Source organism: Stenella coeruleoalba (assembly GCF_951394435.1).
Source record: "Stenella coeruleoalba genome assembly, chromosome: 3".
NCBI lineage: Eukaryota > Metazoa > Chordata > Mammalia > Artiodactyla > Delphinidae > Stenella > Stenella coeruleoalba.
Window position 1 is genome coordinate 66782078 of NC_137148.1, and position 14921 is coordinate 66796998.

Genomic DNA, 14921 nt, shown 5'->3' on the forward strand with positions numbered 1-14921 from the left:
TTCAATGTCACTATCAAATAATCTATCAATAAGGAAGTTTTGTTTTATTAAAAAAGAAGTAAGCAGTATTTGTTCTTTAACGAATGTCTTAGTGAACTGACCAAAGATAAATCTTTAGAGGTAATGATTTCTTCCCTATTCCACTAAGAATCTACAAATAATGACTTCTTTCTATTTTTTAGAGATTATAGCAATAAACTTTTTAGTTTTATATATTGGGTTTTAATATTTAAGCCTGCTTAGCATATACTTATGAACAAGAATATACTTGACAATATAATTAGAAACGTTGCTCCAGGCACTAAAGGGAAAATAGGCATGTCTATATAAAAAAGGGGAAAATTTGCAACAAATGTAAGGTGAACAAAAATGAGGATGTGAAGCTTTACTTTAGACCACCAAGGAAATAAAGTTCTAAGATCAAAATGCACAAGTGTTACGCTCATTAGAGAATAATATGGTTAGATATCATTCCTTTTCAAAAGCATGAGTTGTAGAATAATTGAGCATAGTTTGCCATGCAGAATTAAATTCTATAAGAAAACAGGAAAGAGATCTAAAAGAGTCTGTAGCATAATTAAGAAAATCACAAAATCCACCATAAACAGAAGTAATGTTTTTGTAGGACTAAGACTGAGTATTTCAAAAACAAGAGAGGGCCTCCCTGGTGGTGCAGTGGTTGAGAGTCTGCCTGCCGATTCAGGGGACACAGGTTCGTGCCCCGGTCCAGGAAGATCCCACATGCCGCGGAGCGGCTGGGCCCGTGAGCCATGGTCCCTGAGCCTGCACTTCCAGAGCCTGTGCTCTGCAACAGGAGAGGCCACAACAGTGAGAGGCCCGGGTACTGCAACAACAACAACAACAACAACAAAAACCAAGAGGAAAATATCTAATCACTGCATCCTGTGTTTAGCTGCACAGATGTATAACATATTTGTTTTAAACTATATATATAGTTTGTTTATAAAACTATGAATATATATATATGTAACATAGCCTTAAATTTTTATTACTGCTAGTCAATGTTCTATTATATGTATAGATTATTAGTTCTTAGGTGTAGTTCCTCAGTGGCCAAACTGATCATTTAAAAGATTAAACATACTAAAAGATTTAAAAGGAGCTAGTAAAAATGATGAAGTTCTGCTGTGCTGAATCAACACTGTCTCCACCTCTGATGGGCATCACAGAGGTCACAAGAGCCTACTATAAACTAGTGTATCTAGGCAGTAACCTGTATCATCACTACCAATTGGGATCTGATATTAATAGGCCAGAAATGCACTTTTACATTTAAGTAAATTATGAAATTTTAACTTTATAAACATGTGAAGAACAGTATGGCTTTTGCACTTTAGTGTTTTAACATAGCTGATTGCTAAAAAGATTTTCCTTTTACATTCATTTGAAAATTCCATTTTTTCTAATCATATTTTTTGTTATTATATGAGCTAACAGTATTAATAACTACTTTTATACAAATTCAAACTCAGTTTCTTTCTTTGATATTAAAAAATGACAAATGACAATTAGAGCAATTAAAAATCTCCCTTTAAGCAAGAGAAGAAAAAAAAAAAGAAAAAAAATCAAGATTTGCTTCTGAGGTGGTATAAACAAAAAATAGTATGTTGTGGTTTTATTAATTTTAGCCACTGATCTATTGTACAGCTACAGTATCTCAACTGTGTCATTTTCGGACTGATTGATCCCATTCAGTAACATTTTCCATTTCTAGTCCTCTTTTAATTCTTATAATGATTTCATTAATTTGATGAATAAATGGCATTTATAGAGAGGTAAAATAATAGCTAATAAGACAAAAAAATAAAGAGGAATGAAGAAATTTATATGACAATAAGCCTAATTTGATAGACCTTAGAGTTAATAAATTAAATTTTATATGGATTAGTTCATTTGTAGCAGTCAATTTTCTAATGTAAATGTCTTAATTTCTTAAAGAACACAGACAAAGGCATTGGTGTAATCAGTTTATCAAATCTCTCCTTATTATGAAATTTAAATAGAAGATAAATAGAAATTGGATTTGTGCAACATGGGAGAAGCAGCCACTGACTTAACTCTATTAAAGAGTGTTATTAAAGTTATAAACGGATCTGTGCCTTACACCTACAGAGACACACACACACACACACACACACACACACACACACACACATGCACTCTCTTAATATTTGCAAATCTTTGTTTTTGAAGGCCTATTTTTTAGACCAGTGTCTGATGAATATAGTAGCACAGTTCTGAGACTATAAAAGGGAATAACTGATGTTGCAATATCTGAAGGAAATTTCAAAAGAGAGTTACCAAAATTATTTGAGCAACAGCAACATAATTGGGTTACATCTATCACCTCTAAACATGACTCATTTGGAGGTACGGTATCTGTTATGGTTTCTTTAACAGAATGAATCTCATTAGTTTATAATTAGATCTTAGGATATAACCTAGTTTGAAGGAATTTCTTGTACAGTTCATAGATGTGTTTTTGTACTCAATGATAAGATGTTTAAATACCTGAACATAAGATTCAACTAAGATAAATAAGAAGAAGCTTCTGGTAGTTACAGAAACAGGTGTTGGGTGAAACTGCTCTAGTAACCCAGATACTACAAACATGTTGCTCTGGGCTAATGCATCCCATCAGAACATTTGAAGATGAAAATAATTAACAAATGGATGCTCCATATTCAATAAGGGGATACATCTCCTTATGAGTAGAACACAGATGTGACATATTATGCATCCCCTCTATAAATCAACACCAAAAAAGCAGTTACTAAGCACTTGCTTTTTGCATGGCAATTTAGAGGTTCAAATAAGGGAAATTAGGTATATTTGAAAAAATGACTAAGGACAGAGTGAAGCATAAAAATATTGTAAACAGAAACATATGGTAACAGAGTAGAGGAATCACTTGTCTGTTTTAATGATGGCAGTTATAAAAATTCTAAATATAAGTCAAATCAAATATACTCTATCGTAAAGAGAAAAGCACAATCACTTTGCAGCATTATAACACAAGTAAAACACTATCTAATATCTCATTAATTTTCTCAGAGTTATATTGTCTCTTTCTAATTTTTTTTATACTATATGCTAGTCCAGACAGAAACCTATTATTTTCTCTAAAAAATATTCTGGACAATGAGAATTTTTCATGATTATTGAATTATAATTAATCCAATTCTGTGTACCTCTGGGGTAAAAATAACTTAGATTTGCTATATATTATCCATACATTGCAAATATTTAATAAATAGTATCATTCAGTAGTATCCACTAGGCACCTGCACATTTAGATAAACCATGTATATATTTGTTTTTTAAAATATTAATTTTAACTTATAGTATTCATAACTTATAATGTTCATATATTAACAACTGGTGATCATGAGCCTGTGACTATCTGGCAGCAAGAAACACCCCCATTTACTTTATTCCTTCTGCTGTTGAACTTTGAAGAGTAGCAGATCTATTAGAAATATCTGAATTATTTAAGTTAAAGAAACTGAAGTATTATTAGAAGAAGTTACAGTCCAATTATGCCATGAAGCTGAAGGAAGAATGTGAAACTGATAAAGATATCATGTGGGGACATATGAAAGTTTAATTCAGGTACAATTTCTGTGGCAAACAGATGATTGCATTTCACTGATAATTTAAACAGAATGGAGAAATAACAGAAAGAAAGATAAATTAAAGAAGGATCAAAAAGATAAATTAAAGGAGTCTGAGTTTGGGAAAGATCATTCTAGCTAAACTGTTGATGGAAGGAGATGAAAGTAAAAACAGAGACTATCAACAATATATTAAATATATTTTGGGTAACAGTTTAAAATAAAAGATATATTTTGATAAATATTACTGAAAAAGACACATAAACAGAATAATAAATATTTAATTGAGAAAAATATTTGCTGAAAAAATTGGGGGCAAGAAGTACCAAAAAAATGCTAAAACAAAATCCCAATCCACTTTCCACGATTATTCATATTCCTTATGAAATCAAGCCTTTATAAATCTCATAATACCTTGTCAAAAGTTTTAATACAACTACACAATAATACTTTTTATTATACACTTTGATAAAATTAATGGAAGAACATTTGGCTCCCATTGGCAGTTTTATATAAAAGGAATGTCTGCTTTACTAAATGCAAATTTTCTTAATGTTAATGTAATCTGTATGTGAAACTATTTAGTTAAAATATTACTTAATACATTTGCTCTATTCTAATCATCTATGCTAAAATCACAACAAAAACATCTGGTCATATATGAAAACAAAACTATTTTAGAAACATAATTTAAACTCTATGATGTTCAGATCACTCTAGAGTCAAATAAATATTTTGGGAAAAATGTTCAGTTGCATTTACAAAAGAGTTTCTTAATAAGCAGAGAAATTATTAAAATAATTTTAAAATAAGAAAATTATACCAAGAAATAGTTATATGTATTACTTATATTAAATTAAAATTAATCTTCATCATGCAAAAATAATAATTCTTTTGCAAAGTCACCAAAACTGCTTGGCAGGCAACATAGCTAGGAATGAGGTGTAAGAATATTAGAGGAATGAAACTGCTCTAGAAAAGCATAGGCTCACAAGGCCTGGTACTCACACCAAGAGAAAATTCAACTAAGGCTGAGAAAGACAGAGTCTTTGAGCAACGCTGTCAACACTAAAGCCTCAAGTCAGGGCAAAAAAAAGTCAGAAACTAGGCAGAGGAAACTCATAACAACACATAAGTCTGCTACTGAGTCATGTGATTAGGTTGTTCCTAAAAATAGGCTACATAATACTGACTAGAGTAGGAGAAAATTATAGGGAGTTCTTATCATCCAAATCAGGTTATAAACTATCTAACAATATTATGAAAATGAAACATTAACTGAGAGTTTATGTTCTGTGATTCCATTTCAAGGCAGTGATAATGAGTATAATGCAATATGTCATCCTTGGAGTTTACCAAAGATATTTGTTAAGATGTCTATTTCATTTTCTTCCATTGAATTTTTGATGTTTTGAACCACTTTTACAGGTAAAAATCCCTGCCCAGTTCTAGAAGAACGTAGAAATCAAGAAGTCTCCTACCAATTGAAATAAGTTAGGTCTATGAATTGAAAAGACCCTATTCTGTACCTGAGTTCCAATAACTGGGCTACATTCCCCATTTTCTATACAATCAAGCCCCATTTTTGTCCATTAGCTTCAGTAACCTGAGATGGAGGGCTTTATCCCTTTTTGTTGATGTTGCTAGTCTGCTAGCCTGGGCCTTTTATTATTTGCTAACCAGATTGGCTGTGGTGCCTGCTTTCTCCTTATAAATGTGCCTGGTCTTTGATCCATCCCACTGTCCTAGAACCAAGTTGAAAATACCATGCCTTCTCTACCATTTGCATTCCTCACAGTATTTAGTTCAGACCTGAGCCTGTTCTTGATCAATGCTGATTAGATGGATGAGAAGCACAGTCATGATGCCAAGTTTCAGTATCATTAAGTTATAACTGCAAAAATTATTTTCTTAACGAAAGTGAATATTTGAGGCAAAAACATTTTTATCCTTAAACTTAAATGAATATCATATTCAATGTCAGTTGTATTTGATAATGCAGTATTCTACCATAGTAAGTCATATTTCTGAAAGTATGTTTTATCATTTTCCTCTTTTTTTTTTTTTTTTTTTTTTTTGCGGTACGCGGGCCTCTCACTGTTGTGGCCTCTCCCGTTGCGGAGCAGAGACTCTGGACGCACAGGCTCAGCGGCCATGGCTCACAGGCCCAGCTGCTCCACGGCATGTGGGATCTGCCCGGACTGGGGCGCGAACCCGTGTCCTCTGCATCGGCAGGCGGACTCCCAACCACTGCGCCACCAGGGAAGCCTATCATTTTCCTCTTTTTAATTTCAGTCTCCTCATTTTATTATTTTTCTGCATTTTATCATTTTAGTTTTTTTCTCCCCATTTATTACTTATTGGCATTTTTCTCAATGTTTTAATTTTCCAAATTTCCTTATTCTGTAATAGTGATGTGATTTTTTGTGTTATGATTTCCTCTGTGACAGTTCATTTTCAATTATTTTCTCTTTTTATTTAAAACTCATAACAAATTTCATTTAGTCTGGGACTGCATAATGGGTTCAAGAAATAAAGTAAATAAATAAAACTGTGCCAGTTTTGTGGTTGAAACCTGAACAAATACATTTCAAATGGTCTATATTATTAAGGGCATTAAAATAAATAGGAATAATCTTTACAGCATAGGAACTTTACCTGCTGAAGTTGGCTCTTCATCTGATGCTATGATAGAGGAAAAGAGATGAGGTGGGAACAAAGAGAGGGAGTGAGTGAGATGAGAGGGAAGGAGTGAGGTGAGAGGGAGAGAGAGATGGGGTAGAGAGAGAGAAAGAGAAATTGAGATTGAACATAAATATATTTCACATTTCTAAATAATGACTAAAAGTCTCTGACTTGAAATTTTGTATATACATTAGATATTTTTCATTAGATAATTAGATAATGACAGATAAATGGATAGTACTTACATTAAATTAACATTTAAAAACTCTCATACTTTAAAATAAGCAAGCATTAGAAAAGACCATTTGGTTGTCTGAATTTGAATTTTCTGTCCTTTTGCAAACAAGGTTGAACTTTTTTAGCTTGAGTGGAAATTATTATAATTATTATAAATAATATTGTTTAAAATATAAATTGTATATAACATAAATACCCCAACCATCCACTTTGTGGGAATTTTCTATTAGCAAAGAGGAATTAAAAGGTATTGTTGACAGTCAAAAATTCTGTTCCATGAGTTAGAAATTATAAAAAGGTAGGAATTATTAAACCTTAGAGTGACTCAGAATCACTATGAGTGTTGGTTAAACACAAAGATTCTCTCTCTCTCTCTCTCCCCGTCACATACACACACAAACACACTCAATTCATGTGTACCACAAACTTCAAGATTCAGTAGTGGTGATTCTGTGTTGAAGCCACAGGAACCTGCATTTTAAAGGTTGACCCCAAGTACACATGGATAAGCATGGATATTACAAAAGGAGAGGTCACATTACAAGAACATAACTTTATGCTAAAGCAGTGGTTCATAACCTCGCATCTATACAAGAATTGCCAAACTCTGGGCCCACCTCAAACCAACTAAGTCAGAGTCTCTCTCAATGGTACTAACTTGTAGCCAGGATTGAGACACGACTAAGTAATCAATATAATGTAACATGAACTATAACTCAAAGTGTGAATCATTTTGATTCCTTCTTTAAAAGGGGACATTTTTGAGAGCAGCACAACTCCAAGGGTAATAAGCTGCTGCGTGTATGTGGAGGATGGAGCATGGTGTTGCGAAAGTGAAATAGCGTCACAATTTTGCCTAGAATGCATGTCTTCATCTTTATACTAACAGACATGCTCTGTGAGAAGATATTTCTGCTCTGTGCACAATTGCAGCTTTATCAGAATATTACTGTTGAATTATATTACTCTAGCCAGTACTACTTCATTTGATTCATGAAGTTTTAGAATAAAAATTTACTCAGCTGAATTGCTTATAAAGGAGTTTTGTTTCCAGGTGATTTTGTTCCTCAAGGTATCACTGTGTAACTAGGGAGCAGTCTCCACTATTTTCCATTAGGGTTACATCTGCATAGAGTACACATTAGACAAGCTTACTTTGTGTCCCGACAGTATTTTCCTCTCACACTGTTTGGCTTGTCTCCTTGGCACCAAAAAAAAAAAAAAAAAAAAAAAAAAAGAAAAAAATAGAGCAAACACACTTGGCATGCATGGTGTGGAGAACATAAATATTTAAAAGCTGTTTGCTGCTTTATCATGTCCAAAGTACTTCACAACATGTTCAAAGAAGAAAACTGTTGGTAGCTTCCAGGAACTCCCTTTTAGGAAAATACCACAGGGGCTTGTAGAAGTGCTGACTTAGATGGGTCATTGCTGGTAAAAGTCTGGAGATTCAAAAGGAACAAGAATAAAAAAGCTTACACGTATAGCTGGTCACTTTGTGTATGTGAACTGAATTTATAAAGCAACTGATGAGATGAAATATACTCTTATTTGATAGATGAAGATACAGAGATTCAGAGTGACTGAACAATTTGCCTAAGGTCAGTTTGAATTCAAGCTCACGTGACTTTAAAACCAAACTCTTTCCACTGTGCCTTACTGTCTCACAAAGTGCTAATTCAGTACCCACTAAAAGAGAAAAGAAAATGGGAGAAAGGGTCATGGAATAAGGACTGGCTAGATTTCAGATAATGTTTCTTGGACTTAGCCTAAGAGAAAAAACAAAAACAAAAACTGGATGTAAGGGTCACAGGAGAAATCCCTTTAAGAAATGAAGTGGTCCCTTGGAAACATCTTCAAGTCCCTTACAATCCAGGAATAGACATAGGCAGGAGAGGGACTGACTAGGAGGTTAAACAAAACATACCAAGCCTGTGATGCCTAAGAAAGAAATATCACAAGGGCTAAGATTTTATTCCTCCATTATATATGGATAAGCAAGAAATTTTAGGAAAGGACTAGCAAGCACAGAAGTAAAGACAATTCTAAACTTATAGGAGTCATAGCAATTAGTCTTAAAGCCAAAGCTCCTGAGGTGTACTACCCTCCACTTGAGCCTATAATACCTGAAAGCACATTTGTAACAAATTAACAATATTAGAGGGACTTCCCTGGTGGTCCAGTGGTAAAGAATCTGCCTTCCAATGCAGGGGATGCAGTTTCAATCCCCGGTCAGAGAACTAAGATCCCACATGCCAGGGGGGGCAACTAAGCCCGTGCGCCACTACTGAGCCTACATGCCTCAACTAGAGAGCACGCATGCTGCAAACTACAGAGCCCACGTGCTCTGGAGCCTGTGTACCACAACTAGAGAGAGAAAAACCTGCACGCCACAACTAAGAGCCCTTGCACCGCAACAGAAAGATCTTGCATGCTGCAATAAAGACCTGATGCAGCCAAAAATAAATAAATATTTAAAACAAACAAAAAAACAATATTAGAATCAGCAGGTACACAAGTCTGCACAGAACTGTATTTCTTTGAAACATCTCTATAGTGGTGGTTCCTCATAACTTGCAGATGTAACTATATTCATACTACTAAACATATTCATACTATTAACCAATATACATACTATTAAAATACACACACATATTCACAAAGGCACGTTCAGGGTTAGGATTGGTATTAATTCACCATTTCAGTTATCGCTGGCAAAGATGGCTTTGTAAGCTAACTGCATTACCAAACAAAGCATCATGAACTATGAACAGGTGGCAGCAAGAGCCCCAGAAGTACAAATAAACTTCAAAGTGGACATTAGTGGTCTATTTTGTGACATTTAAATGAAATTAAGGATCATAGAAGTAATTTCATGATACCTAAATGATTCCTTACTCTTCCTATTTGCTTCTTGGAATTCATGAATCAGCAAATAAACAAACACACACACACACACACACACACACACACACACACACACACAGGTCTGTGTCACGTGCAAGTTCCTCTAATCCTGGAAATTAAAAAGACATGCACCAAAAGAAATAAAAGCAAACTAACAACTCTGTATTGTTCTGCCTGGTGACAATGTAGACGAATGTACTGAAATTACGGTGATGGTAGGAAAAGAGAGAGTGAAAGTATATATCTAATATACAGAATTTAACTCAGTGTGGTCCTCTTATTGCCCATAACAGAATCACCTGGGATTTTGTTAAAATGCCACAGATCTAATGAATTTGAATTCTGGGTGTTAGCCCAGGTTTTTGCATTTTTAAAAAACTCAGCAGGTAACTGTTATGAACACTAAGTATTGAGAATTATGGCTCTATCCATAAAAAGTTTATTGCAGAGCCATGGGTCCAATTGTTGGAACTGCAGCAGTAAATTAGCAGGCTGGTAGAAAACCCTTTGCAATGTACTCTGTGGTTGTTTCACTGACTTTCAATGCTCTTTCTCTTTAACATCTTCAGGTTTGGGTATCTACATTGATGCCTTGGGGGAAGATGACTCTTGCTTTGGATTTAGAGAGAGAGTCTGTATCTCAGAACTAAGTAAATCTTTTCCCTTTTCCTGGCCACAGTTATTGGTCTAGGTAGGCATATGATCCAACTGGAGACAATAATGTGTAAGGACAGGTTTGTAGGTGTTTGGGTGAGGAGAGCTCTTGGAAAGACACTTTCTTCTGCAGAAGTATCTGCAAATAACCATCTCTCTCACTTCTTTAGGTAAGGACCAGGAAGTCTGCGGCCCTAGAAGCAAATTGGTAGACATCTTGCAACCATGATGGGAGCGAGCTTTAGAAAGAAGCCAATTCTCAAAGACTGAGTAGATAAACAAAACGAAATTAGATTACTGATGATATTATTGAGCCACTGAATCATATCGTGACCTTACTCTAGACTTCTAGCTCTGAGGAAAAATACTTGCAGTTTATTATTTATCTAGTTTTAGTTGAGCTTTCTCTTATTTGCAACTAATGGCATTCAACTGCTATGGTAACCAGTTTTGTTGTTCCCATTTAAAATATATTAGAACGCCTGAGAAATTAATCATCTCTGAGGCAGGCAAGACGGGAAATACATAGTCTAGGGCTGTGCTTCGAGGGCAGCTGCACTTTCAGCAAATTTTTATTTTAATTTTTCCACAGAGTTGACCACCACATTTTGATACAATAAACCTATTCCTCTGATTCTGAAGTTGGTCACAATTTTTTCAGGACAGTCTGGCAGTGTACATGTTCATGAACTGGGTTGGTGCTTAACCGAAGGAGAAGAAGGCATCCTACAGATTTTCCTTCCCTTCCCTCTTTCCTCCCTCCCTCACCTTTCTCCTTTGCTCACAGGATCAACTGTCAAGTACAATAACTACACAAACCCACTGAGTTTTGTATTACCCTGATATACCTGTGCTAGCAAAACACACACATACTTCTTCATTGAACAGGCTCTAGTCTCTTCATGTGGTCTCAACAATTTTGTTATCTCCTGGGTTTTTTTTCTTTTCTTTTTGTCTTATCCTTGGGTGTTTTAAGGAAACTTTCACACCTTGGAAATTCTATCCATTTAAAGCAATTCTATACCCAGCCCAGCATCGCTCACCATCAAATAGGAAAAGCTCATTATGAAATACATAAAATACATTTCTTAGCACGTGATAATCTATTTTACATAGAGATGTTAGTTCATATTGACTTATGCATCATTTTGTTTGCTATACTATAAATCTAGTTAATTATGCACAAATATGCTTTGCAAATATACAATTATCTATGTAATTTATTATTTCCATGAGCAAAGCAACAAGAAGTATGTATTCTTGTACTCTCACAACATTTTAGAATGTTTTTATTCAACTGCAGTGATGCAAAAATAACGATGATATGTATGCATGATTATTCATGCCTGCCTAGAGGTTAAATGCTATAAATGTGTGTGTGTGTGTGTGTGTGTGTGTGTGTGTGTGTACGTGTGTGTTAGTACTAAAACAAAGAAGAGAAAATTAACATTTAAAATTTGTGAATTCAGTCATTTAAGTAAGTTGTGGAGCTGTCTCTGGAAGTAAACAGAGAAGTATTTAGAAAGAGGTTTTATTAGTTTACATGATCTTTGTTTTATTGTTTGTTGATCTGTTTGTTCTTGGCCAATGGCCCAATGAGGACAAGCCTCAGGACTTAAAAGTTGCTATTACCAACTCCTTTTTTGTGAAAGTATGAAGAGAAGTGTTCGTCTCTCCTGGCCAAAGACTTCAGACAGCATACTATGTGGTCCGTTCTCCACTCTCAGAACTGCAGAATAATTGGGTCACCGTGAGGAGCAGCAATCAATGGATTTGCAGAGAAAATGTTCAGAGAATTACAAAGCCTTCTCTGTTCTATCATTCTTCCACATGCAGTTTGATTCTTGTGCTAGATTTGGAGGACAGCATTTATTTGAATACAGTTAATACTGTGTAGTACATAAAATATAATTATGTATACATGTAGTTAGCCTGTAAGTATGTATTTGTATGTTTACTAGTCTCTTCCGTTAGACTAGGAGTTTCATGAGGGCAGGAGTGTGCCTCTTTTGCTCACCCTTATAACTACAGTTTTTATAATAATACCTATAACACTGCAGGGCTCAATAAATATTGGTCAAAAGAAAGAAAGAAAATATGTATAAATATCTAATACAGTCCTCTGTGTTACTCAACAAAATTTAGTTGCTTCATTATGCTACATTACTAGACTTGCCAAAGAGAAAGCCTTAAATGTCATCTATATTTTAGTTATATAAATTTATATATAATCATATATAATAACTTATATAACTATATAATCATATTTTCTTTCTTGGGGCAGGAGAGAAAAGGAATAATATTTGAAAAGACAATGATTGCTCTAATGACCATTAGAGCATGAAAACATAAATCTCATGAAAAAATAAATCTGTGATTTTAAAGTAACTCAAAAAGCATCAAACTATAGTTTATTAATTAAATACATTCATTAAAATAGAACCACAAAAATGCACTTTCTAAAGTTTAGTAGTAATATAGCTCACATGAGTTTTACAAGCTACTTATACAGTTAATCATGTTAACAGCAATTAATGCATTTGTGATTTTCTCATTTTGAAAGAGGTACAAATGGGGAAAATAATAAAGAATAAATGAAAGCTTTGGTTTCATTTTTTTCTACTAAGTAAAAAACATATGTAATTTACAAAGTATTCCCAGAGTATTGGGTAGCTGGGAAGTAATATGCCTTAAGTAATAGGCCTATATTCATGCCCCAGCTAGTATTAAAGAGACTTTGGGGACGTAATTAGGACACATTTTGCTACTTAAAGGAAGCACTAAAGATCTTTAGGCTAGGTGATTTAACATTACAAAAGCCTATAATTCAACATTTCATGTATTTATACAACTGTCCTCAAAAATCCTTTGTTTATTCAATGTGCCCTCCCTCCCTATCCAAATTCACCTCATCATTGTAGACTGAATGCAAGTCTCACCACCCTCATTTCTTTAGTATTTATTTTAGTTTCCTGATTTAGTTGCCTCCAAACATCCCCCACTAGCTTTTTAACTATAACCTAAAGCCAGTTCTAAACAAAATGGCAATAATATTTTCCAGCCTTGTTCCCAAGCTGGACATTATCCGTGCTCCTTCTTTCAAAGGCAGTGGTTATGTTTCAGTTTTGTATAGTGCACATAATTAGTACTGAGCAAATATTTTTGGAAAGCTATCCAGTTTTAGACATGAGAAAATGAAGTCCAGTAAGTGAATTTAAGGGCTGTTTTACATTACTGGGAGCCATCTAAAAAGAGAATTGGGAATTAAACCTAAGGTAGCCAAAGAAAATTCATAGCCAAATAGAAGAAACTTGTGAAGGATAAAGCAGGTCAGAAGTTAATATAAATGGCTGCTCACATTTATCAATTTCCAATAAAATTAATTCATAATTTTTTGAAAACTTAATACAGGAGAGGAGGGAATAGTTCTGGAAGAAGAATGCTGTTTAATGTGACAGAAAAGCCATGCAGCTGAGGTTACTTGCTTATCATATGTGAATTTCAGATGGTTAAACACCTATATTGTTCTGTTTCACAGCAACTGACAGAAGGAAGCTAATACCACCAGGCTCATATTCTATGGATTTCTGCTTTATTTACGTGTGGGCAACTGCTCACTTCACCCTCAATTCATTCCCATAAGTCTGGACAAATGAGCTAATCTAAAAAGTAAATCTGTTAAAACCAAAAGAACCAAAAACGAAAAAATAATGGATAAGTCAGCAATACTGGCGCAAATCCCAGAGATAGCATCCATTTAAGGAAACCACGGAATCACTGCACATAAAATGCTAATGTCAGAAGAGATTTTGTGATTAAGAGGTTGGCAAAAAACCCATTGTTATAATGGGTTAAGATTTGCATTAGAAAATAGAAATATATTTATTATATTTATTAAATCAACTAAATTATCAACTAAAAACTCAAAACAAACTGAATTTTGAAGTAAAAATACTTAAACATCTGAATACATATATAAAAATATATGTAATTATAATCAAATATTTATACTATAAATAAAACTAGGATTATATAATATATGATGTTCTTTAACTTGCTTTAATATATTGCACATATTTTCTATCTCAATATTATCAGTGAATATGGACAATAATATTTTATTTTATGGATAAACCATGATTTATTTAACTAAGTCTCTACTGAATGATATTTGGATGGATTCAGGGTTTTTCTCTTAGAACTACTATTTCAATGAATAATCAGACTCCATTTGAACAGCGGTAGAAACACGAAACAAAAATAAATGACCAAATAATTTCATTAAATAAATAAGAGCTCATGATCTTAAACACAATATAAAATATTCATTTTTTATAAATAAGGCTTTTAAAGGATCCTCTTTTATGCTGTCAGCCTATCTTTAGTAACATGCTTCTTAAATATATTGGACAATATTATATTTGTGACTTCTTCCTATGAAAGTTACCTCCCTTGAAATAGAGTTACTATTAATGGAGATCAAGTAAAAGTTCCAGTGACCGATGCCCAAGCATAAGACACAAGAGACAAAGAAATGGCTGAGCTGTGGGCTTGAGGAGATGCAGTCTTAGACCAACAGATTTCCCTGCCCATCACTCTCACCCCACTAGGGGGTATGTAGGGCTGTATACTGAATATAATATTCTTATATTAAATAATATAAAACTTCAACGTTTAAGAAAATTAATGGTGACTACTTGAAGACAGAAAATTACCTTATTATAAAATATTGGCATATAACGTGTGTGTGTGTGTGTATGCGCACAAGCAAGTATTTAATGGTACAGTTATTTCAAACATGAC

At 33.9% G+C, this 14921-nt stretch overlaps 1 protein-coding gene across 2 annotated transcripts in view; it reads right to left on the reverse strand.

The window, feature by feature from the left end:
• EDIL3 (EGF like repeats and discoidin domains 3) overlaps positions 1–14921 on the reverse strand; it is a 423483-nt gene that overhangs the window by 265158 nt on the left and 143404 nt on the right. Inside the window, exon 3 of one of the 2 annotated variants that reach the window (XM_079918353.1) lies at positions 6294–6320. The exons of the other annotated variant lie outside the window; for it this stretch is intronic. Within the exon in view, the coding sequence (XP_079774479.1) occupies positions 6294–6320 (27 nt within the window). The remainder of the gene's footprint in view (positions 1–6293; positions 6321–14921) is intronic. 2 annotated transcript variants of the gene reach the window in all.